We start from the raw sequence: 22,995 nt of genomic DNA, 5'->3' as shown, positions 1-22,995 counted from the left end.
ACATCTCTGTCTCTGTTCCCTGGAAAGAAAGGCCTGCTGGCTGACTGACAAGTCTAAGCAGGGAGAATTAAGAGAAACATATTTCATGTTTTGCACACAAAAGCAGAATTTGTTTAACCACATGACTACATAGCTGTGATCTCAAAGAGGGAATGTCTCCTTTATTTTTTTTCTTGCAGTTAATGTAAGAGCAGTCTGAACCTCTAAGCTTCTGAAGTGTTAGAGATAGAGATGGTCTAGCAAAGATGTAGTCTGTAATGTTTTGTCCATTTCCCATGTGTTTATTTTTCCTTATGGACTCAAACGTGACTTATTTGTTCAGCTCAGTGATATTACAGCTAAGAATCATAAGCAAAAGGAGAAGCAATGTCAATCTAACAAATCAGAAACATTTCTTAATTTATATTGAGTTGAATTTTGACTCTATCACTTTTCTACGTACAAAACACGAGTATCGGGATGGTTCCTCGTAATCGCATTCTGGAGGAATTCACTAGATTTCTTAAATCTATCTGTCATAAATACTTCCTAAAGATTCGACATAGACTGTACTACCAATCTGTTGGTTAGTTTTATTATGGGCCCCATGATGGAAAGACTTAAAGATGAATTTGAGAAAAATTAAGGATTATCAGATTCTGTTAAATTGTTACATGTATCTTGCTTAAGTGTTTGTTCATTAATTTATATCCACCCAATCACATACAGCAAATTTGGAGGGGGGAACAAAAGACAAAAAATGTGCACAGAGGAGCATTGGGACATGCCATGAATGTTGACATGAAAACCATATGTTAGTAACAATAATCTGATGGATGTAAAGGTAAATGGCAATGATTTTGTACACTTAGCAAAGGCAAGAGTTATTTCCTCTCCCTCTCAACACTTTATCTTGAAGAAATAGTATGTCTGAGTTTTCACTTTTCACTTCAGAGAAGAGAAATTATTAAAGGGATTAAGACCTGTCTTCTATTTTTACAATGTAGAGATATTTCCTAGCTTGAGGACATATAACCTCTACATAATATGTTATAACCCAAATAATCTCTAGATGTGTGGGGCACCTGGGTGGCCCGCCTACCTTCAGCTCAGGTCATGATCTCAGGGTCGTGCATCAAGCCCCACGTCAAGCTCCTTGCTCAGCAGAGAGTCTTCTTCTCCCTCTCCCTCTGCCTCTCCCGTCAACGCATGTTCTCTCTCTCTCCTTCTCCAACATGTGAAGGGGACCAAAACCCCATAAGCATCCATCTACGATTTCTAATAGGAATATGGTCGCTGAAACATGCATCCACCATATATATTGTTGTGAGGATCGAGACTGTCTAAGGAGAGACCTAGTCGGACTGCTCCGAGCCCAGCGGTAGTCACGGGAGCTGGCTACTTCTTTCGTAGTTGCTCTGGACCTTCAATGGACTAAACAGTCCCAAACAACTCAGCTATGGCTCAAGTAATAAAAAGACTGGGGGTTTTGTATGTACAATTGACGATCATGTCAAGTTGAATGATATCTTTCGATTGGAAACTACACAGTGAGGTTAGTTATGTAGCGATTATAGAGAGAGTGTAGTCTAGTGTATGGTGATACATAGCAAACATCCAGAAGCGCCCAGAAATACAAGTTTGATGGTTAAGCGAGAGGACAGACCTGAAGGGAGAGACCGGGAAGTTAGCCACATCAAGGAAACTCAGAGCCCATGAAGGTGACTGGGGCAGTACCTTGGAGACTCCCTGCATTGACACGGACTAGAGACAGCTCTTCTCTCCTGGGACTGCACCTCTTTTATTTCCCCCACCATGGTTGTCATTCTGGCTCTTCTGTTTCTTATGTGGACTGACTACTGTCACAGCCTTCTTTGGCTCGGCCTCGCTGTAATTCATACTCCTCGTTGCTATCAATGAATAATCTTCAGGCGAGCTTCAAAACCAACTACAATGAGTCAAAAGCACGTTAAGAGGATTAGGAATACATAAACTCCGGAACAAGGGAATACACAAAGTAAGAAGGATTTATACTGAGTGGATTGCTCATCTCATCTCAGCCATCTGAATCACGTTAATATTTAACTGTTAGACTAATTCTCATGTTCCAGTTGGATGGACTGGAGGCGGTAATCAGTCATTTCTTGATTTTGAGGGGATCAGAAAGGAGGGTGAAACCCTCACCTCTTGGGCTTTGCTCTGTGTATTCCCAGCATTTCTTTCATTCACCATCATAGGGGAACACAGATTGCTACATGTCTCAAAATAAACATACTATGTTAAAGAGAAAGAATTTTAAGTGATGAAAATAAAAATTTAATCACTTTCTACTATAAATGTATTCCTTATCCAACATTAAGAATATGTTATACTGAGTTTCTTACAACCAAATCTCCTTGCACAAATAAGAAATGTAGTAGCAAATATAAGACATGCTTTTCAAAAATCGCCCTTCCCCCACGCGAATTCTGTAAGTATGTGCATGTGTAAGGTTGTGCGGGTTGTGTGTGTATATCCTTTCCTTCTGTTGCTTTAATAGGTTACCAAAGTTTATCTTCCCCAGGCATGACACATTTCTGTACCACAGAGCTTATGAATATTTTAATTACTGACCTCCCCAATTAAATCAATGTAAATAAAAGATTTTTAAAAACAAATAAAGGGGTCCAACTCTTTTTTATATCCCTTCTGGATCTCCTCTGTCACCATCTACGTTTACAGGACTGACAACCATGTCACAAGGATTACACATTGCTGCATTCCTCATTTTCCTGGACAACCTTGAACGCCTGAAACCCCCAAACTGACCCTGCGAATTGTCACTAAAAGCTATGATAAAGGTTTTTCAGACAAAATAATGACTGATCCTGTCAGAATTAGCTGTTATTTCAAGCACCCTTTACTATCATTCTTGTAGAGAAATAGGGAAAGAGCCTGTGTTATTTCTCTTCATATGAAACAGATTTTCCGGGGAAATCTCCATGAGAACTACGCCGTTGTTGGATGTGTGAGAAGCCAAGAATGTGTAGAATACCCCTGGAGAGCCAGCTACTGAAAGCACGGAGGGAAGAATTTATATTTTAAACGAAAATCAAGAAGTTGTCTCTCTGACCTGTGAATCTCTCGAAGTGTCAGGGGCTTTTGAAAAAAGCTGAGACTAACGTGATAACGACTGGAAGAAGAAAACATGAAGAAGTCAAAGCATGAGGTGTCCCGCTTCGCTATAGAATAAAATTAGTGTGATTCCTCCGCAGGAAATTTTAATTTGTTTCCTTTCCTCAAGAAGACCCCCAAGAAGGCCAAGAAGCCCGTGGTGGCGGCTGTCCTAAGAAAGTGGCCAAGAGCCCGAAGAAGGCGAAGGCAGCTAAGCCCAAGAAGGTGGCCGCCAAGAAGGAAGACTTTGGCTAGTTGAGAACACTACACGGCTCTTTTCAGAGCCACACAATTAACCTTACGAAAGAACATGGTAGCCCTTGGTTTCTCCAGTATCTTCCACAATTTCAAAAACCAAAAACAAGTACACGGCAATCGTGCGTGGCTCTGAAAAGAGCCTTTGAGCATAAGGTTCAAAGGCTGTCAGCCCTGGCTTAAAAGAATTTCCGACGCCCTCTCCCCGCGGATGCGGCGCGCCAGCTGGATGTCCTTGGGCATGATGGTGACGCGCTTGGCGTGGATGGCGCACAGGTTGGTGTCCTCGAAGAGCCCCACCAGGTAGGCCTCGCACGCCTCCTGCAGCGCCATGACGGCCGAGCTCTGGAAGCGCAGGTCGGTCTTGAAGTCCTGCGCGATCTCGCGCACCAGCCGCTGGAACGGCAGCTTGCGGATCAGCAGCTCGGTGGACTTCTGGTAGCGCCGGATCTCGCGCAGGGCCACCGTGCCGGGCCGGTAGCGGTGCGGCTTCTTGACGCCGCCCGTGGCCGGCGCGCTCTTGCGGGCCGCCTTGGTGGCCAGCTGCTTGCGCGGGGCCGTGCCGCGGGGGGCCTTGCGTGGGGAGCTGTTGGCGCGCGGCACCATGGACTTGAGGACCTTCTGCTTCGGGCGAGCCATCCCAAAATTAACAGGCAGCTGACGGAACAATGAAACCATACCACGCTCTACTCCTAGATATAGAGTCCCATTCTGATTGGACACACATCTGCGTCCTAGGGATCCGAGTGAAGATATTGGTAGTGACATTCACTCCCTGAATCACATGACCTCCAGTATATTTAGGCCAAAAACTAATGTCTTCCACGAAAAAAAAAAATTAACATCTTCCTCCAATTCACTACTTTAACTGCTGGTGTTTCCAACTTTCTCTCCTCAACCTTAATTACAGTGATCTCTTATTTACCTCACCTGTTTATTTGCAATGTTCTCTGGCAGCATTTAATACCAATTACTCCAATGATGTATCTTGTTGGCTGAATAAAAATTTAAGGTTCGGTCCCTGAAACTGGATTTCTGTAGATGGTTTTGAAAACTCGCCCTCTAGATTTAATTGGCAAACTAATATTTTACCCTTGTTCAAGAGTAAGAAGGCTTATATCAGGTCTATTTCTTGATGTCTTCATTCAAACTATGATTTTTATTTTTTTATTTTTTTAAAGATTTTATTTATTTATTTGACAGAGAGAGAGACAGCCAGCGAGAGAGGGAACACAGCAGGGGAGTGGGGGAGAAAGAAGCAGGCACCCAGCAGAGAAGCCCGATGTGGGACTCGATTCCGGAACTCTGGGATCACGCCCTGAGCCGAAGGCAGACGCTTAACTACTGCACCACCCAGGCGCCCCCAAACTCTGATTTTTAAATATATTTTTGTACAACTCCTAAATGTACCATTACCCCTGAGTTAATTTCATACTTATTACTACAATTTTATTAAATACATACTTACTCCACACTAATGGAAGTTTGTATAAAAGTCTCTTAAAAGATACCCAAAGTTGTAAATTGTACAAAAAGATAGGGGTGCCTGGGTGGCACAGCGGGTAAGCGTCTGCCTTCGGCTCAGGGCGTGATCCCGGCGTTATGGGATCGAGCCCCACATCAGGCTCCTCTGCTATGAGCCTGCTTCTTCCTCTCCCACTCCCCCTGCTTGTGTTCCCTCTCTGGCTGGCTGTCTCTATCTCTGTCGAATAAATAAAAGATAAGTGTATCTTTTTAAAGTCATACTGAACCCCGAGTTAGGAAGCTCTGTATAAACGACAACAAAATCAAGGGCATATAGTATTGTATTCCAGTTTCCAACTGATTAGGCCCCAGCCCACTCAGTTGGATATTTGTTGTTGTTGTTGTTGTTGTTTTAAGTATGACTTGAGGATGATTTTACGCACTAAGGTGCAAAGCAACTGTTCAACAGGACATATTAATTAAGGTATAGTTTTACTGATCGGCAGAACACTAACTAGGTTTGGATCTAAACTTTCAATATAAACCAAGCATTACCATTCCCATTAGGTTAGGGATGCCTTATAGGCCTGAGGGATTCCGGTATTGATATACTTTACCACGTGACAAAACCTTTCCATAGCGTCATAATTTTCAGGTGGCAACTTTTATTTTTATTCTAGCTCTAAACCAAATGCTTACTTTCTCCTTTGTGAGGTGTTGGAAGTACTGTCATCTATTCCTGCATTGACGAGCGACCCTGCGGGGCGTTTTCAATTACCTACAATTAATAAAGAAAATGTAAGCCCTTTCAAGGACTATGGAGGTTGGCTCTGAAAAGAGCCTTTGGTTAAAATGGACCCCTCAACGAATTAAGATTTTATTTTTCCACCTTACTTGCCCTTGGCCTTGTGGTGGCTCTCGGTCTTCTTGGGCAGCAGCACGGCCTGGATGTTGGGCAGGACGCCGCCCTGCGCGATGGTCACGCGGCCCAGCAGCTTGTTGAGCTCCTCGTCGTTGCGGATGGCCAGCTGCAGGTGGCGCGGGATGATGCGCGTCTTCTTGTTGTCGCGGGCCGCGTTGCCCGCCAGCTCCAGGATCTCGGCCGTCAGGTACTCCAGCACGGCCGCCAGGTACACGGGCGCGCCGGCCCCGACACGCTCGGTGTAGTTGCCCTTGCGGAGCAGGCGGTGCACACGGCCCACCGGGAACTGGAGGCCGGCCCGCGAGGAGCGCGTCTTGGCCTTGGCGCGAGCCTTGCCGCCCTGCTTGCCGCGTCCGGACATCTTAATACTCTGTAACCAGTATGCTTAGTAACGGGGGAAAAAATGGGAGTACTAATCCTTTCAGCAAATGAGAAGCAATTATAATTACAACCCGAATTGTAAATTACGTGGTTTGATTGGCTAAAACAGTTTTGAAGTTTGCAACCAATTACAAAACAGAATTAAAGACACGTAATATCCATGCTATGTTGCAGTTTAGGATTATTTATTCAATCAAAGTCTAACTCTTTTAGCACTTCATTTGCATAGGATCCATATAAATATTATGAACATTTTAACCAGGGCACATATTCTTATCTCAGAATCATAGTTTTTGTTCATCATGCCCCAGCCTGAGAAGTCTGTTCCAATCCCCCGAAGAAGGGCTCCAAGAAGGCGGTGACCAAGGCGCAGAAGAAGGACGGCAAGAAGCGCAAGCGCAGCCGCAAGGAGAGCTACTCGGTGTACGTGTACAAGGTGCTGAAGCAGGTGCACCCCGACACCGGCATCTCGTCCAAGGCCATGGGCATCATGAACTCGTTCGTCAACGACATCTTCGAGCGCATCGCGGGCGAGGCGTCGCGCCTGGCGCATTACAACAAGCGCTCGACCATCACGTCCAGGGAGATCCAGATGGCCGTGTGCCTGCTGCTGCCCGGGGAGCTGGAGCTCCAAATAATCCTGACACCATGTCTTCATATTTAACCCCAAATACACTTTAAGAGCCAGCCAGGTTTTCAGCGTGAGTTCTAACGGCTTTGATCGTTACTATAACTGCTGAAGCGGTTTTGCTTTACTTTGCTGAAAATGTGAGGCTTGCAGTCCTGTGTTACTAGCACCTTAAAATACACATACCTTTTCACTAGTGGAAAGGGGAAGGTACGAGTGTAGGTAATGGTAGGATGGATTTCTCTTGTCTCTGCTCCCCGTTTTAACTACAAGCCTGGCCCAAGTGGTGACAATGTTTCACTGAAGCTGTTGGGATGTAGTGTCCTTTACACATTGGTTCTATGAAAAGCCAAGAGGGCTTAAGAAATTTGGTAGTGCTATTTTTGTTAGTGGTATGTTGTGGTAAGAAGAAACTGGTTTATTTCCAGATTAATCTTTATACACTTCTACTGGATGTGTATTTGCTTAAGGCAATATAATTTGTAAATACTAGTGGGAACAAGCCAATGCATGAAAATTGAAAAATAAACATCACTGACTCCAAGATGGGGTCATTTAATTGTAACGAGAATTTCCCGATGGCTTGTTTAATGAAAGGCAAGACCATTGGCAAAATTCCACATTGCAGTAATAATGCTGGCCGTCCAAGAAAGAAACTCCTTTTAGGGATATTTTGGTGCCAATCCCTTAAATTTGTTATTTTCCTCATGGGTGGATTTTATATCAGCTAATTTCTGTCCTGGTTTACAAAAATTCTTTTTAAATTAAAAAAAATTCATATGGAGCTGCCTGAATGGCTCAGTTGGTTAAGTTTCTGCCTTTGGCTCAGGTCATGATCTCAGGGGTCCTGGGATCGAGCCCCGCATTGGGGTCCCTGCTCATTGGGGAGCCTGCTTCTCCCTCTGCCCTCCACCCTGCTCGTGCTCTCCCTATCTCTCTCTGACAAATACGTAAATAAATAAAATCTTTAAAACAATTTAATATGTCATTCTTGTAACACGACCACTGCCCTGGCATATGCAGACATGCAATAATGGTGATGAAAGTTTACACTTTTCTCCTTGTAATTAGAAGCTTACTTGAAGTTGTAAACTGCCATGAATGGTATCGCACATGAATTATGTGCTACGGTTGCACAGACGAAGTAATTTTAGGGGTTCAACCCCGGGAGGAAAAAAGTTAAAACTATTCTATATTCTTGTATAATTTCTTTCATGAACAGCAAGCTTTCTACTCCCCACACAACACAAATGGGCACACACACACACAAAACAACATACACGAAGAATACATACATTTTCAAACAAAACAAAAGCAATAAGGAGAGAAATGTAAAAGAATGAAATCTAAAAATACCAGGTAGCTGTATATGAAAGCTTCCATTATGATAGTCAGTTTTTGCTCTATGTATTCTCAGAAATAAACAAATATCTAAACAAGGTGCTTATGACCTTCCTGGAATACAAGGGCACCCTGAAGGTATACTTGTTAGTGTGTCCATATAGTCTTCCAGTTTGTAGAACAGAAGGTATATAGCTTTCTAGCAAATTCTAAAAACACTACGACCTACTGTGCTAGTTAGAGAAATGTCATCCCGATTATCTTTAACTCCTAACCTCTAAGGGTCTGTGAGTATGTTAGGTTCCATGACAGAGGTCTCTTAATGTTCCAGATGGCACTAGGATTGCCAATCACCTGATTTTTTAAAGGGAGATTATCCTGGATTATCCAAGTGAACCCCGTGTAACCACAGGGGTACTTAAAATGGGGAGAGGGAACCTGAGTACAGAACCAGAGAGCTAACAGCCTGAGGATTTGCCCAGAGATTGCTGGCCTTGAAAATTGAGAAAAGGGGCCCTCAGCCAAGGAAAGAGGATAGCCTCTAGGAGCTGGAAAAGGCAAGGAAACAGATTTACTTTCAGAGATCCCAGAGACGAACGCAGAATTCCTGACACCTTGATTTTAGCTCAGTGACATCCATGCCCAAATGCTGATCTACAGAATTAGGAAATTATAAATTTGTGCTGATGGAAACCACTAAATTTGTGATAATCTGTCAGACCAGCAAAAGGAAATTAAAACACCCCCATAGCTTAAGAATTATTGATTCTGTTTTCAGTGAAGATTACAACTGCACATGTATGTACATTTAAATGTATAAATATTATCAGAATTATTACACATGCATGTAAATTCTTCCTAAATATCGTGGGCTCCCATAATGTTGAAGTGTCTCTAGTTTTGAAACCAGCATTTTACATTTCCTTTTTTCCTGGTGTTTAGTATGTCTGGATTTAAGAACAGCAACTCTAATTTCATGGAGTAACAGTTGCCTCACTCATTGTATTATTATTATTATTTCTGATTATAATTCTACTTTAAAAAGTTTGCATTTATTATATATGAAGTATAGAAGACATGGAAAATTTTACCTAATAATGTTCATAAAAACCTTCTCAATTGTAAATCCCTCTAAAATGTGTTTTTATTATAAATTATTGCCTTTGTTTTCACAAATGTCCATAGTTTATTTTAGCAATTTATTCTTTAGTAATATTTAGTAATAGTCTCATTTTATAAAGTGAAGCGCAGTGGGTGTGAGAACCAAAGCTCATTTACATGGCAGAACATTCCCACCAAAGTCTTCTGACTCTTTCAAAGGTGTCTGGATAGAATTCAAAGACACTTCAGTTCCAGTAAATATCTCAACACTCTAGTAAGTACTTTTACATAGACTATCTCCTCTCTCATCTCTTTTCTTGGTGCTTTCTATGTTCAGCTTTCCTTAAGTGTCCAGAGTCAGCCAAGAAGAAAGGTTTGGTGAGGCTACCAGAGGAAACCCCATATCCCATAGGACTACTGCTGCCCTCAAATTCAATGTATTTCTATATCCTGGAATAAATACTTTCCCTGCCTGGCAGAACTGATGGTGGCAAACCTGAGACTGTTGGTCCCTTGAAAGCAAGGAAAATATTTTATATGATTATCAAAGAGCCTGATGGAGAAAGGAAATGCAATAAATAAACGCTTTCAAATGTAAAGTAGTCATGGCCCTTTAAGTCAATGGAGGCTTAGAGCCACAGGTCTCTCAGGAAAATGTAAAAGTATTGATTTTTATAAATATAATTTAATTAAAAGCTACATAGATTTTCCAATACTTTAAAGCCAAAACTGAGGTATCCCAGAGAAGATTGAAGACAACAGTAGCCACAACCAGGGCTTAGGGCACAAAAGAAACTAAAAGTTAATACAATTTATAAATTTGGAATGGAAGAGGCCCGGTGGGATTCAGGCTGACAAGCAAGGAGGGACAGGACTGGAAGCATTACTGAGAGTGTAGAAATCAGAGCGTGGACGGCACAGAACCGCTTACTGCTGCCAGGAATCAAGACAGGGCAGTAGGGTGAGAAGGACAGGAGCAACTCCTAACTCCTGTCCAGCCTCGACAGCATCCTGTAGATCCAAATGAAAACTGAATGTGTGCCAAGTACCAGGCTCTGCAACACGGACAACAAAAAGACTACAAAAAAATTTTTAAGCATAGAAAGACGTCCATACTTTTCGAAGTACATGGGGATCAGTCGTTTTTCCCTTGAAAGGAGTCTCCAAGCATATCCACTGACAAAAGTATGCTAAGGTTGACTAAAAAATATAAGTACTTAATATTACAACTCTTTCGATGAAAATGAAGTGGCTCTGAAAAGAGCCTTTGGGTTGGGGTAACAAGACGCTTACTCGGCAAGTCTACTTGGAGCTGGTGTACTTGGTGACGGCCTTGGTGCCCTCGGACACGGCGTGCTTGGCCAGCTCCCCGGGCAGCAGCAGGCGCACGGCCGTCTGGATCTCCCTGGACGTGATGGTCGAGCGCTTGTTGTAATGCGCCAGGCGCGACGCCTCGCCCGCGATGCGCTCGAAGATGTCGTTGACGAACGAGTTCATGATGCCCATGGCTTTGGACGAGATGCCGGTGTCGGGGTGCACCTGCTTCAGCACCTTGTACACGTACACCGAGTAGCTCTCCTTGCGGCTGCGCTTGCGCTTCTTGCCGTCCTTCTTCTGCGCCTTGGTCACCGCCTTCTTGGAGCCCTTCTTCGGGGCGGGCGCGGACTTGGCCGGTTCAGGCATCCTGACTACTAACACCTCAATTCACAGACAAAAAAAGTCCTAAGATGTCCGCCTACATCCAGAGTCTCCTCTTTTATAGGCCATCTATGCAAATAAGGCATGCAAGAATATCCGGATCTGATTTGATAATGAATTAGTGACGGGGAATATGTAAATTTGAGTGCGTCATTTCTCCGTTCTTATTGGTTGGATCGCCAAACGATGACTTTAACCAATCCCAACTCGAGTTTTCCGCTTCCATCCAGCACTATAACTGGCATCTTTTTGCTGCTTTCAGGACATCTCTTTTCTTTCTTTCTGTGGCATTTTGCTCAGATACAACCAGTTATGTCTGGACGCGGCAAGCAGGGCGGCAAGGCTCGCGCCAAGGCCAAGACGCGCTCCTCGCGGGCCGGCCTCCAGTTCCCAGTGGGCCGTGTGCACCGCCTGCTCCGCAAAGGCAACTATTCGGAGCGGGTCGGGGCCGGCGCGCCCGTGTACCTGGCGGCCGTGCTGGAGTACCTGACGGCCGAGATCCTGGAGCTGGCGGGCAACGCGGCCCGCGACAACAAGAAGACGCGCATCATCCCGCGCCACCTGCAGCTGGCCATCCGCAACGACGAGGAGCTCAACAAGCTGCTGGGCCGCGTGACCATCGCGCAGGGCGGCGTCCTGCCCAACATCCAGGCCGTGCTGCTGCCCAAGAAGACCGAGAGCCACCACAAGGCCAAGGGCAAATGAAATGTTTATAAAACCTGCTATCCCTCTCCCGCAAATCAAAGGCTCTTTTAAGAGCCACCCACATTTTCTAGAAAGCGCTGAAATACTAAAAAACCCTAGATGACATGTTTATTAAGTATTAACCATTTGATTACACGCAAATCTTGTTACATTTAACCTGTTTTTAAAGTTTCCTATTTTAAAAATTGAGTAACTAATGTTCCCTTTCTTGCCACAAAGTATTCGTTTCCATTGAAAATGTTAGGTCTATACAATTACGGATTCATGAAACAAATTACATAAAGCGTTCGCAAATACACAAAAACAGTCCCAAGGAAATTACAATTCTGTCAGGACCTAATTTAGGGGCATAAGCTCTGTGAATGCCAACGATACTAATGCAAACCAAAATATCTCAACATGTTGGAGACTGTTTAGTATACAAGTAAAGTTTACATACAAATCAACGTAATTATATATACACTATACTCAAACTGACGGTCAGAAAGTCTAAAACGTTTGAGAGAAATGAGAGAACAAAGGAGAGATACCTGGCCAATCACACGCCAGGGCGGGATTTTTAAATTTTCTGGCGGCCTGCATTCTTACTAAAAATTATTTTATCTGTTCGGTTTTGCCTTTTCAAAACAAAAGCAATGAATGAAGTACACACGAATCAACTCTAAATGAAACCTCGTTTTTCTTAACTCAATTTCAAGTAAACTAGGAATAAATATAAGCAAGAAATGAATTTTGGTTCTATATTCAGTCCTTAATGGAAATCCAATCATTTCTCGCGAAAGCAACCTGAGAACCAATTAGATCACAGCGCGGGACCTACGAACCAGACTGCTGTATAAATACGGTCAGAAAGAGCTGCTTGCTACTCTCCAGTCAGTTTCCTCTTCTGTGTAGTTGTCATGGCTCGCACGAAGCAGACGGCGCGCAAGTCGACGGGCGGCAAGGCCCCGCGCAAGCAGCTGGCCACCAAGGCGGCCCGCAAGAGCGCGCCTGCCACCGGCGGCGTCAAGAAGCCGCACCGCTACCGGCCCGGCACGGTGGCCCTGCGCGAGATCCGGCGCTACCAGAAGTCCACCGAGCTGCTGATCCGCAAGCTGCCGTTCCAGCGGCTGGTGCGCGAGATCGCGCAGGACTTCAAGACCGACCTGCGCTTCCAGAGCTCGGCCGTCATGGCGCTGCAGGAGGCGTGCGAGGCCTACCTGGTGGGGCTCTTCGAGGACACCAACCTGTGCGCCATCCACGCCAAGCGCGTCACCATCATGCCCAAGGACATCCAGCTGGCGCGCCGCATCCGCGGGGAGAGGGCGTAATCCAAGGCTATTTTCTCTGGACTTTGAAAACGGCTCTTTTCAGAGCCACCTACTTTGTCAAAAAACTGTTGTAATGCTTTCCATCTCCCTTCCTGAAAGTAGTTTCTCTTTTTCAAGAAAACAATGAAGTCCTATTGGAAGCATGCACTGACTTTTATAACAATCTTCTTTGGATTCATAGTAATTGTGTGTAAGTTTACATAATCCATTGCTTAATTTTAGACACTTTACTACTCACCTGCCAGGATGTCTTTCAATCTAGTGTTTGATAAGGGCTCGGAATGGCTTCTAGACAGTCAAGATCAAAAGAATAGGATTGTTGAAGGGACTTATCTCTTTATATGCAGTGTTATATCCTTTTGGACTGTGAAAGAAAAGGGTAACATTTACTATTAGTGGAGTCAAAGTCTAGGTGAATCAAAAGAAATGGATGTTTTTTAATGGGTCTCCAATCCACGAGGTAGGCCTCAGTAGCCTAAAAAGCAAATACAAACCTGATTTTTTTTTTCGCATGGAGAAATTGTCATCAAGCCATTACATTATGTGTTATTAAAGTATAAAACTCCAAATAACAAGGCAAGTCTCACTGTAGTGAGTTTTTCTAATATATAAGTCATCAGTACGTGACTATCAGGAAGTTAAATCTAGTTCAAAGGAGTATAGGGCATTATCAAGACTAGCGATATAATTCTAGTGAAGGAAACAATATTCCTCTTTGACATAAAAATTGGGGTTCAAGGCAGTTAAGCAACAATCACAGGAAAAGCTCCCTCCACCCTTCCCTTTTTCTGCCCTAAGGCAGGATATAAGGGCTATACTGGAGACCTTTAGAATCTTAACAGCCCAGAGAGACATCAGAAGAATCAGCAAACAAACCTTCCTCTGTTTCCTCCCATATATTTACATTCCCAGAGTCTGCTGTCCTTAAAGGCCTTAAACTGCCTTCCTTTGTCTTGTCACTTCTCCGTGTACCTATTGTTCTCTTTCAAGACACGTAAAGCTGCAGCTCTAAGACCCCCCTTTGAACTCCCTGGCTTTCTGGCACGTGTGTATGAAATGCACGTTAATAAACGTCTGATTGTTTTCTCTCGCTAATCAGTGTTTTGTAACAGAGGCCCCAGCCAAGAACCAAAATGGATGGAGGGAAAATTTCCCTCCCCTAAAAAAGAAAGATTGGAGTGAAACCAGAAGAGCAAATTTAGATCAAAAAGGGTTATTGTCCTATGGCACAATGTCCATCTCCGATGGACAAAATTCACTAAACTATCAACATCCTACAAATTATCTAAATTGACAGATTTTTCTCTGATACTAGACCCTAATAAATAGTCAGACAGAAGGACATTCTCTCTCTCTCTTTTTTTAATCTTTTTTTTTAAAGATTTTATTTATTTATTTGACAGAGATAGAGACAGCCAGTGAGAGAGGGAACACAAGCAGGGGGAGCGGGAGAGGAAGAAGCAGGCTCATAGCGGAGGAGCCTGACGTGGGGCTCGATCCCGTAACGCCAGGATCACGCCCTGAGCCGAAGGCAGACACTTAAGCGCTGTGCCACCCAGGCGCCCCCAGAAGGACATTCTCTTAAAATAAGTTTTAAAAAAAAAACATGTGGACAGGACTTTTAGACTGTGTTCTATTAAAAAATGGAAAGAAATGCAGTCTATCCCTTCACTTTAACAGGTATTTGGGTATTTCTTAGCAGGTTTCAGAGCTACCCTAGTCTGCAACCAAAGTCTTTCCCTTGTCCTCAGTGACCTCAAGCCTGATGAAGAATCTGCTTTCCCATCTGCACTTTCGCCCTTCCCTCTCACCATTGATGATTTGCCACGCCCAGAAGGACTAGTGTTGAATTTCCCAGGCCTAAAGAAGTAGAGAAAGGACCAGCACATTTCTGACACCCTGTTTATCTCCAATCAAGTCAAAGTCACATGACATCACTTGTTTACCTTTTTTCAAAAAGATGAAATAACAATTCAGAAAATAGAAAATAAACATGTGACAAAGAGTTTACTTAAAATATCATTGACTGAAAAAGGTACAATGCTCTAATTTGTTCAAAGAATATTTAAGAAATTAGGGTACATATAAACAATTTCACAGAAATATTGGAGTAGGATTGTTGAATGAGGTTAAAACAAAATTATTAATGCCCAAGAGGCCATAAATCTTTGGAGATAGAGCCGTTCCACCTAACAGAAATTATTTGCATCTCTACCAAATAAACCCCTGCTGAATTTGTTACATTCCATCAATGGTCAGTGAGATGACCAAAGTCAATTGCCCTACTATTTTTGTGTGGTCTTTAACATTTTATGATATTAAACATCATGGCCCATCCTTTTTTCCTGACTTCCAAATCTCAGATAATGTGTCTTATGTTGTGAATCCTTGCTGGAAGAAAATACAAACATAGAACCCGCAAGATAAATTTCTATGAAATTTCATGATGTGACTCCTTGACATTCTTACCATACTCATTCATCAAATAGTAGACACTGTAACTGTTTCTAGACTCCAAAGTAATTGACCTGCTTTTCTTATCTGTCTCTCATGGTCTTTACCTAGATTCTAGAAACAGTAAACCATTCTCTAAGCCTTCTCTTCCATGAGATGCTTTTGTACTTCCACAGTGATTAATTTGCCTCTTTTTAAGAAAATACCAGAATATACATTCTCTTGTACAGAAACGTAAGCTCTTTTGGACTATAATTGGGATAGTAAACATTTTTGGATGCTCTCGCTCAACAAAACGTACTTCCAGAAAAAAAATATTAGCACAGAATTTCAGTAAGTCTCATCTCCTGACACCCTGCCCTTGAAGAATTCTAAGGTCAACAGTTTTTCTAGCTATCCATCTTTTCTTGCTTTGATGAGTAATGTTTTCTTTGACAAGCCTCCCATTATTCCCTAATGTCATTTTATTTTGTTACTTTTTAAAGTTTTGTACAATGCTTCCTTTGAGTTTGGGGCCAGTCTGTGCAACTGGGTTTCTTAGAAATATATGTCCCATGAACAAAGGTTAGGGGCACAAATCCCTTGCACAGTTGAAAATCCTGGTATAACTGTTGACTCCCAAAACGTAACTGTTAATAGCCTAAGGTTGAGCAGAAGCCTTACTGATAACATAATCAGTTGATAAATGCATATTTTATATATGATATAATTATATACTGTATCCCTATAATAAAGTAAGTTAGAGAAAAAATATGTTGTTACGAAAATCATGAAGGGGTGCCAGGGTGGCACAGTCGTTAAGCGTCTGCCTTCGGCTCAGAGCAAGATCCCGGCGTTCTGGAATCAAGCCCCACATCAGGCTCCTCTGCTGGGAGCCTGCTTCTTCCTCTCCCACTCCCCCTGCTTGTGCTCCCTCTCTCCCTGGCTGTCTCTCTCTCTGTCAAATAAATAAATAAAATCTTTAAACAACAACAACAAAAAAATCATGAAGAGATAACACATTTACCGTGCTGTATTGTGTTTACCAAAAAACAATCTACGTATATGTGGGCCCATGGACTTCAAAGCCCTGTTGTTCAAGGGTCAATTTTAAATTGCATGTCCACCATATCCCAAAACCCAGGACAGCAAGATTTGATAAAAAATCAAGTAACAGAGATAGGAAAGGAAGAACCCTGGAACAGTGTCACCTATAAGAAATAATGCAAAACACACATATGTAATTAAAAAATTTCCAGTAACCACATTTTAAAAAGTGAAAGGATGCAATTATTTTAATAGTATATTTTATATAATCCAAAATATACAAAATATTTTTGTTTCAATATGTAATCAATATAGACATTAGTAATGCAATATTCACGTTCCTTTTTTCATCTTACATCTTCTAAATCCAGTATCTATTTCATTCAATCTGATTCTAAATTTTTATAGTAAAAAACTTGATTTGCATTTCAATACCATAAAATTTACTGTTGAAAAATTGAGTTCACATGCCCAAGTTCTTCAAACATACCCCAAACTTTGCAATAACTGAACAGAATAATAGCTTTTAAATTAAATTTTTTTATTAAATAAAATTAAAAATTCAGTTCCTCATAGCATCAACCACATTCCCAATGCTGAAAAGTGGGTCCAGATCACTTTATCAGACAATGCAATCCTAGAAGGAATTGTGTTTGTGGTATGAAAGTAGTGGTAAATTGGGAAAGTATATAAATTTAAATGTAACCACATAAATTTAGCACTGACCCCTAAACTCAAAGATTTGCACTTACAAAGATATGATGACAGAGCAGAAGTCTAGCTGAGGAAAAAGTCTAGAGGCACCCTCTACCCCCTACCCCCACCCCCATGTGACATATGCGACATTCCTCAGGCACTCCTGGCTGCCCTAAAGAAAAACAAATGGTTAACTGATAAAGATTACAGTCCTGCAGGACAGGGGTCTACCTGGGTTTACAAATGTCCTAGTGATTTACAAGGAAGAAGGTTTCTTATCAGTAGCCTAACTTCCAGAGACCATAACTCAGTTTCCTGAAGCCCTAACATCACCCTCCCCTGCATAAAAATTGAGAGAGGCTGAGGCAGAAGGAAAGGTAAATAAAATGGAATTTCTTCTGAACCTGAAGCCCATTGACAAGGACGTGTAATAGGAGTAATGTAACATTCCTCCAAGAAACTCCCAACTGTCTTCATTTTAGTGCCTCGTTGGAGGGAAAAACAGACTTGGCTTGACAATAACCAGGTCTCCATTATGCTGAAAGTCTTCTTTGGCATATGACAGTCCTTCTGGACACCCCCTTTGTCCTCACCTCCCCAGCTCCCAAGTATATATCAACCACACGTCACAAACCCAGAGCAGCTCATTCTGCCCACAGGCCCTGTCCCCATGTTTTAATAAAATCACCTTTTTGCACCAGAGACGACTTAAGAATTCTTTCTTGGTCGTCAGCTCTGCACCGCATATCACCGAACATCACCTATATTCTAAAACTTCATCAGATATAGAGGTTATGAAAACATAAAAAATAAACACTGAACATAAATCCCGATTGTAAAATACCAGACTGAGAGATTTGAGTATCAGGAAGGAAGTCAATCCCTGGGGCATGAAGACAGAATTTCCACGAAGTAGTCGTCACAGTGTTCAACACTTGACCTAAGATTTACCTTTTGATTTTCAAACCATTTTTGTGATGTCGGGATTAACATTTGCATTCCAAGGAAGAACAAACTAAAGTGAAATTGAGAGAAAACGTCACAAAACAGATCGTGGACCCTAGAAGGTGAAATGTAGGGCGAGTACAGGGCCCAGGCAGCAGGGACAGACCTCCGCGGAAAAGGCAGCCCCCCCCCCCCGCCCCGTCCCGCTGGGGAGGTGAGTTCTTTTCTCCCTCCATGAGACCCTCTGGCCAACACCACTATTCTCTCTTGGTTTAAAGTGTACAAAAATGATTCAAGGCGAGAAGAGAAGACAAACCCTCGACTACATTTCAGATACGCGATCACAATTCAAAGCAATGTATAATTTCGTCAACGACCTGCCCACGGTGCTCAAGGATCCTAAATAGTTCACATCTGAAAAGCAGATACTGGCTTGGGAGGTGCCATTATTTCACTCCCTTAATAAAGCAGAGAATTTTCCTTACACGCTCTCAAAGAGAGCTTGTCTCAGAGAATTCAGGGAAGCAACAGGGAGCGACCCCGGCGGTGTTCGCGGAGCCTCCGCGGGGCGCAGGACCGCGCGCGCACTTGTGGGCGGGGACGACCCGCGGCCTTCCCACCCCGCCCCCACCCAGCCCGGCCTCCGTCGCGGTTCTCAATAAGGTCCGCCACAGGGTTATAAATAAGAAGCTCGATCTCTAGTCAACACGAATTTTAGGTGGTTCTTTGTTTTGTTGAGAATGTCTGGTCGCGGCAAGGGCGGGAAGGGCCTGGGCAAGGGGGGCGCCAAGCGCCACCGCAAGGTGCTGCGCGACAACATCCAGGGCATCACCAAGCCCGCCATCCGGCGGCTGGCCCGGCGCGGCGGCGTCAAGCGCATCTCCGGCCTCATCTACGAGGAGACCCGCGGGGTGCTCAAGGTGTTCCTGGAGAACGTGATCCGGGACGCCGTCACCTACACGGAGCACGCCAAGCGCAAGACGGTCACGGCCATGGACGTGGTCTACGCGCTCAAGCGCCAGGGCCGCACCCTCTATGGTTTCGGGGGCTAAGACTTTGCCCACACGTGCGGTTTCTGTGAGAATTCTAAAGGCCCTTTTCAGGGCCACACACCCGTTCGTTTGAAGGGCTGGCGACATTTGTTATTGAAACTCTTTTCTCCCTTGTGAGGATCAAGAATTACAGATTGTGGTTTCTGGACTGAAATCATGGCTTTAACTTAATCCTGTTTCTTGCTGCTGAAATGCGCTAAGTGGTTAGGGAGGGTTAAAGGTTCATTACCGGTTTTGCCAATACAGGGTTTTCTAGCTTTTAAGTGCTCCCATACCACCTCATTAGCAGTTGGGTCTGGTTTTTAGAATCTCTGCCAGGATGTGGCAGTCTACACGAGCTTCACACACTAATAGGTTAGATTTTTAAAACCTAGTTACTATTTTTCTGGAAGTAAAACTTGAGTACTGAAAAAACGTATGTAATACTCTTAGCCTATTCAAAACAGAAACTTGTTTGGTCAGAGTAGCCAGTAGCTACCCTACTCCTAGGGTTCAAGGAGAAGCTCAACTGGGGCTACAGTGCAGGCACCTAGGAGCAGGCCAAGGTGGCACATGGGTACTTTTCTCCCCCATAAAGCATTTGTATCTGGATTATGTAAACTGAGTACCAATAAAGTATTTTTAAGCCACAGAGATTTGGGGGTTTGTTATACCTTGTCACACATATTCCCTGACATTCTATAATAAAAGCAACAATGTTAACTCATCTCACAAACCCTCTGGTTTCTCAGCTTCAAAGCTAGAAAGGGAGGTACAGAGGCTCCTAGCCCTGTGCTGGGACTCAGCCACACAATATTTTCTGTGTCAGTACTTGCAAAGGAAAGGGGGCAGCAGCGTCCTCCAAAATAATAACCAGGCAAATAGTCTTCTGTATCTTGGCTTCAGGAGAAAGTCACTGGCAGTAACCTATTTAAAAGCACTTCAAGGTATATGTAGCCTTTCTCCTTACCTCTTAGCACCGATTCCTGCCTGCAGGCAAATTGAACCAGAGTAATGTAGGGGCAGAGGGAAAGAGGGAAGAGTTATTTTAGTTAACATTCTTTGGGTTCTTAGATGTTTTTTATTTTTCCTGATGGGTCCTGTGATGATGACCTCTAGGGTAGTCCCCAGGGTTCCCTCCTGGTGTTCACCCTTCTGTGATCTATCCACTTGAGGGTGAACATGACCTGTGACTGCAGAGGTGATGAGATGTAATTTTCTGTATATAATTAGGTTATCTAACATGTTAAGTATATTAGGTAACGTGATGTATCTTCCTCAACTCTTGCATGCTGACTTTGATAGACCAAGTATCTATGCTGACAGGCCCAAATGACAAACTGAGGTGGGGAAGGGGTGGGGCTCTTTAGGAAGTGAAGGCCTCCAAATTAACAGCCTACAAACCTTTCAGCCAACAGCCAACATGAAAGAAACTGGAACCTTCAGCCCTACCACCACAAAGAAACAAATTCAGCCACCTAGTGAGTTTGGAAGAGGATTATTTCCCCAGTCAAGCATCCAAGAGACTTCAATCCTAGCTAACATCTCAATAGCATCCTTAAATAGGACTCGGCTACACCATGCCCATACCCACAGAAACTGTCACATAATACATGTGGGTTGTTTGAGGCTAGTAAATTCAAGGTCATCTACTATTCAGCAAAAGATAACTAATATAGTTAGCGAACGCACTTAGCATCTTCAGAAATCCGTGTTCCATCTAAAATAACATACGATAAACTAAAACTGCAATCTTTATCTAATGGAAGACATACATTTAAAAAAAGAACGGGGGGGACCCTATACTGGAAACACTCCCTTTCACAACTATGTAACCCTTCATACATATCCCCAACACTGAACTGGCACATACACCTGTCATGCCTTGTGGGCGTTCCTGATACCAATCAAGCCTATAAACCCTGACCTGGACTCAACAGCAACATATCTAAGTCATTTTATATTCAGCAGCACAAAAACAAATGTTCTTTTAAATAATTAACTCATGGAACCTCTTGATTTCCATTCATATCTTGTGTGATCCCTACATATCTATCTTTTCTTACTTTTGTTTTTGTTTCATTTTACTATTTTTCTTCTGTCTAAATGAATACAGAAGGAAACACTTAGGGGAAGAAAAAAATTACAAGTAGGTCAAAATTAGAGTTTCAGAAACCGACTCAACATGCTTCACCGACTTCAAGAGGCAGACACCAAATACAAAATAATTCTAAAATCTAAACGATTACACAAAATATAAGGACAAATTAAAGACTTAATGAACAAACACAAAAACCAGACTTTTAGAACTTTAACCAAGTTCCTACTGTACACATTTCAGGAAATATATGCTTACTATAAAAGTGTGCTGAAAAAACATGCTATTACAGCTCTCAATATGTAAAAAGTGAGTGGCTCTGAAAAGAGCCTTGGAGGAAAGCAAACTGTAGGAATACTTTTACTTGGAGCTGGTGTACTTGGTGACGGCCTTGGTGCCCTCGGACACGGCGTGCTTGGCCAGCTCCCCGGGCAGCAGCAGGCGCACGGCCGTCTGGATCTCTCTGGACGTGATGGTCGAGCGCTTGTTGTAATGCGCCAGGCGCGACGCCTCGCCCGCGATGCGCTCGAAGATGTCGTTGACGAACGAGTTCATGATGCCCATGGCCTTGGACGAGATGCCGGTGTCGGGGTGCACCTGCTTCAGCACCTTGTACACGTAGATGGAATAGCTCTCTTTGCGGCCGCGTTTGCGTTTCTTGCCGTCCTTTTTCTGCGCCTTGGTCACCGCCTTCTTAGAGCCCTTTTTGGGGGCTGGGGCTGACTTAGCAGGCTCTGGCATGGTGATCACAAAGCTAAGAAATTTGGACCACCAAGAAAAAAGGAAGAGGGACAATCCCGAATATTTATAGGACACATATGCAAAGGAAGGTTCAAAAGACTACATTTTCATTGGACTAAAACTGGCCAATAGATTAATAGTATGTAAATTAGGAATTCCAAACCTTGTTTTTATTGGACGAATAAACGAATGATTTCAGGGACTCCAATAGGTTGATTTTCAATACCGCTTCATTACCATAAGTGCATTCACCAAAACACACCCAAATACACACAGACACAGCTCCCAATAAAACCTTATTTTTGTATTTTAAATAAGTAGAAACTTTGGGATTTGGACGCGAACACCAAGGAAGGAAATCCTATTATCGAGCCCAGTCCAGTCGTAACAGTAGCTTCTTTGGCTTTATCACAAATATTTCAGGACTCTTCGGGGCTCCTCCGGCAAGAATCCGGAGATGCAAGACAATTACTATTCTTAAACCTCAAGACTCGATCGCCGCCATCTTTTTCAAGGTTCCGCATAGCAAACCTTCTCCTCAGGACAGTCGCCATTACATCCCGGCTGACATTTTTAATTCATCAAAACCAAACAGCATATAAAATCACCAGTTTGAGTCAAACCCAGTATTAAAAAGACAGGGGCTCCAGGATGCTGCAATTTTAAAACGTGAATCCTGAAAGAACATTCCTTACGTCTTAACATTATGTCCTAGGAGACTATGCTGCAATGAACTAGATATTTGCTGTAAGTAAAATGAAATAGAACTCATGAGATACTTACACTGTGGAATTTGCAAATAGATAAAGGCAGGAAATACCAGCCAGATGAAAACGGAATAACTGCAGAAAATGGCGGACATTGTTTTAAGAAGAGAAATTCTAAAGCACTCTCTCTTGCGAACATATCCTACTTTCTCTATCCAAACAGGAGGAAACTTCAAAATTTTTATATTATTAACGATAATTAACGAGTTGTTAACCATCGTAAATGAAACTCAGAAATGATTTTTTTTTTTTAAGGGGGGTGCGAAGATGTCGGCTGGTTGAAATCGACCAATCAGAAAC

General features: G+C 43.0%; 7 protein-coding genes and 1 pseudogene across 7 annotated transcripts; 4 read left to right on the top strand and 4 right to left on the bottom strand.

Moving 5' to 3' along the window:
• Nucleotides 1-816: 816 nt before the first annotated feature.
• LOC123794212 (histone H3.1-like) lies at nucleotides 817-4,600 on the bottom strand. The gene has a single exon (XM_087858039.1). The coding sequence runs from the start codon at nucleotides 4,153-4,155 to the stop codon at nucleotides 3,556-3,558; it is 600 nt and encodes a 199-aa protein (XP_087714165.1). The 5' UTR covers nucleotides 4,156-4,600; the 3' UTR covers nucleotides 817-3,555.
• A 155-nt stretch (nucleotides 4,601-4,755) lies between these two features.
• Nucleotides 4,756-6,166, bottom strand: LOC123794216 (histone H2A type 1-B-like). The gene is made up of 2 exons (XM_045800446.2): nucleotides 5,741-6,166; nucleotides 4,756-5,629 (listed from the first exon to the last, which is right to left on the bottom strand). The coding sequence occupies exon 1, from the start codon at nucleotides 6,132-6,134 to the stop codon at nucleotides 5,742-5,744; it is 393 nt and encodes a 130-aa protein (XP_045656402.1). The 5' UTR covers nucleotides 6,135-6,166; the 3' UTR covers nucleotides 4,756-5,629; nucleotide 5,741.
• Nucleotides 6,167-6,435: 269 nt separating this feature from the next.
• LOC123794154 (histone H2B type 1-N-like) lies at nucleotides 6,436-6,833 on the top strand (annotated as a pseudogene).
• Nucleotides 6,834-10,470: 3,637 nt separating this feature from the next.
• LOC123794227 (histone H2B type 1-C/E/F/G/I) lies at nucleotides 10,471-10,944 on the bottom strand. The gene has a single exon (XM_045800458.2). It carries the CDS (start codon nucleotides 10,905-10,907, stop codon nucleotides 10,527-10,529), a length of 381 nt encoding a protein of 126 aa, XP_045656414.1. The 5' UTR covers nucleotides 10,908-10,944; the 3' UTR covers nucleotides 10,471-10,526.
• Nucleotides 10,945-11,195: 251 nt separating this feature from the next.
• Nucleotides 11,196-11,688, top strand: LOC123794220 (histone H2A type 1-B). The gene has a single exon (XM_045800450.2). The coding sequence runs from the start codon at nucleotides 11,235-11,237 to the stop codon at nucleotides 11,625-11,627; it is 393 nt and encodes a 130-aa protein (XP_045656406.1). The 5' UTR covers nucleotides 11,196-11,234; the 3' UTR covers nucleotides 11,628-11,688.
• Nucleotides 11,689-12,509: 821 nt separating this feature from the next.
• LOC123794215 (histone H3.1) lies at nucleotides 12,510-12,978 on the top strand. The gene has a single exon (XM_045800445.2). It carries the CDS (start codon nucleotides 12,527-12,529, stop codon nucleotides 12,935-12,937), a length of 411 nt encoding a protein of 136 aa, XP_045656401.1. The 5' UTR covers nucleotides 12,510-12,526; the 3' UTR covers nucleotides 12,938-12,978.
• Nucleotides 12,979-18,768: 5,790 nt separating this feature from the next.
• LOC123794236 (histone H4) lies at nucleotides 18,769-19,553 on the top strand. The gene has a single exon (XM_045800465.2). It carries the CDS (start codon nucleotides 18,799-18,801, stop codon nucleotides 19,108-19,110), a length of 312 nt encoding a protein of 103 aa, XP_045656421.2. The 5' UTR covers nucleotides 18,769-18,798; the 3' UTR covers nucleotides 19,111-19,553.
• A 151-nt stretch (nucleotides 19,554-19,704) lies between these two features.
• On the bottom strand, nucleotides 19,705-22,914 carry LOC123794226 (histone H2B type 2-E-like). Its single transcript, XM_087858113.1, has 2 exons — nucleotides 22,712-22,914; nucleotides 19,705-21,941 (listed from the first exon to the last, which is right to left on the bottom strand). Exon 2 carries the CDS (start codon nucleotides 21,926-21,928, stop codon nucleotides 21,548-21,550), a length of 381 nt encoding a protein of 126 aa, XP_087714239.1. The 5' UTR covers nucleotides 21,929-21,941; nucleotides 22,712-22,914; the 3' UTR covers nucleotides 19,705-21,547.
• Between the last annotated feature and the right edge of the window lie 81 nt (nucleotides 22,915-22,995).

This window comes from Ursus americanus, chromosome 32 (assembly GCF_024610735.1).
Source record: "Ursus americanus isolate L20-20 chromosome 32, mUrsAme1.1.p, whole genome shotgun sequence".
Lineage (NCBI taxonomy): Eukaryota > Metazoa > Chordata > Mammalia > Carnivora > Ursidae > Ursus > Ursus americanus.
This window is presented reverse-complemented; position numbering and strand designations above follow the sequence as displayed.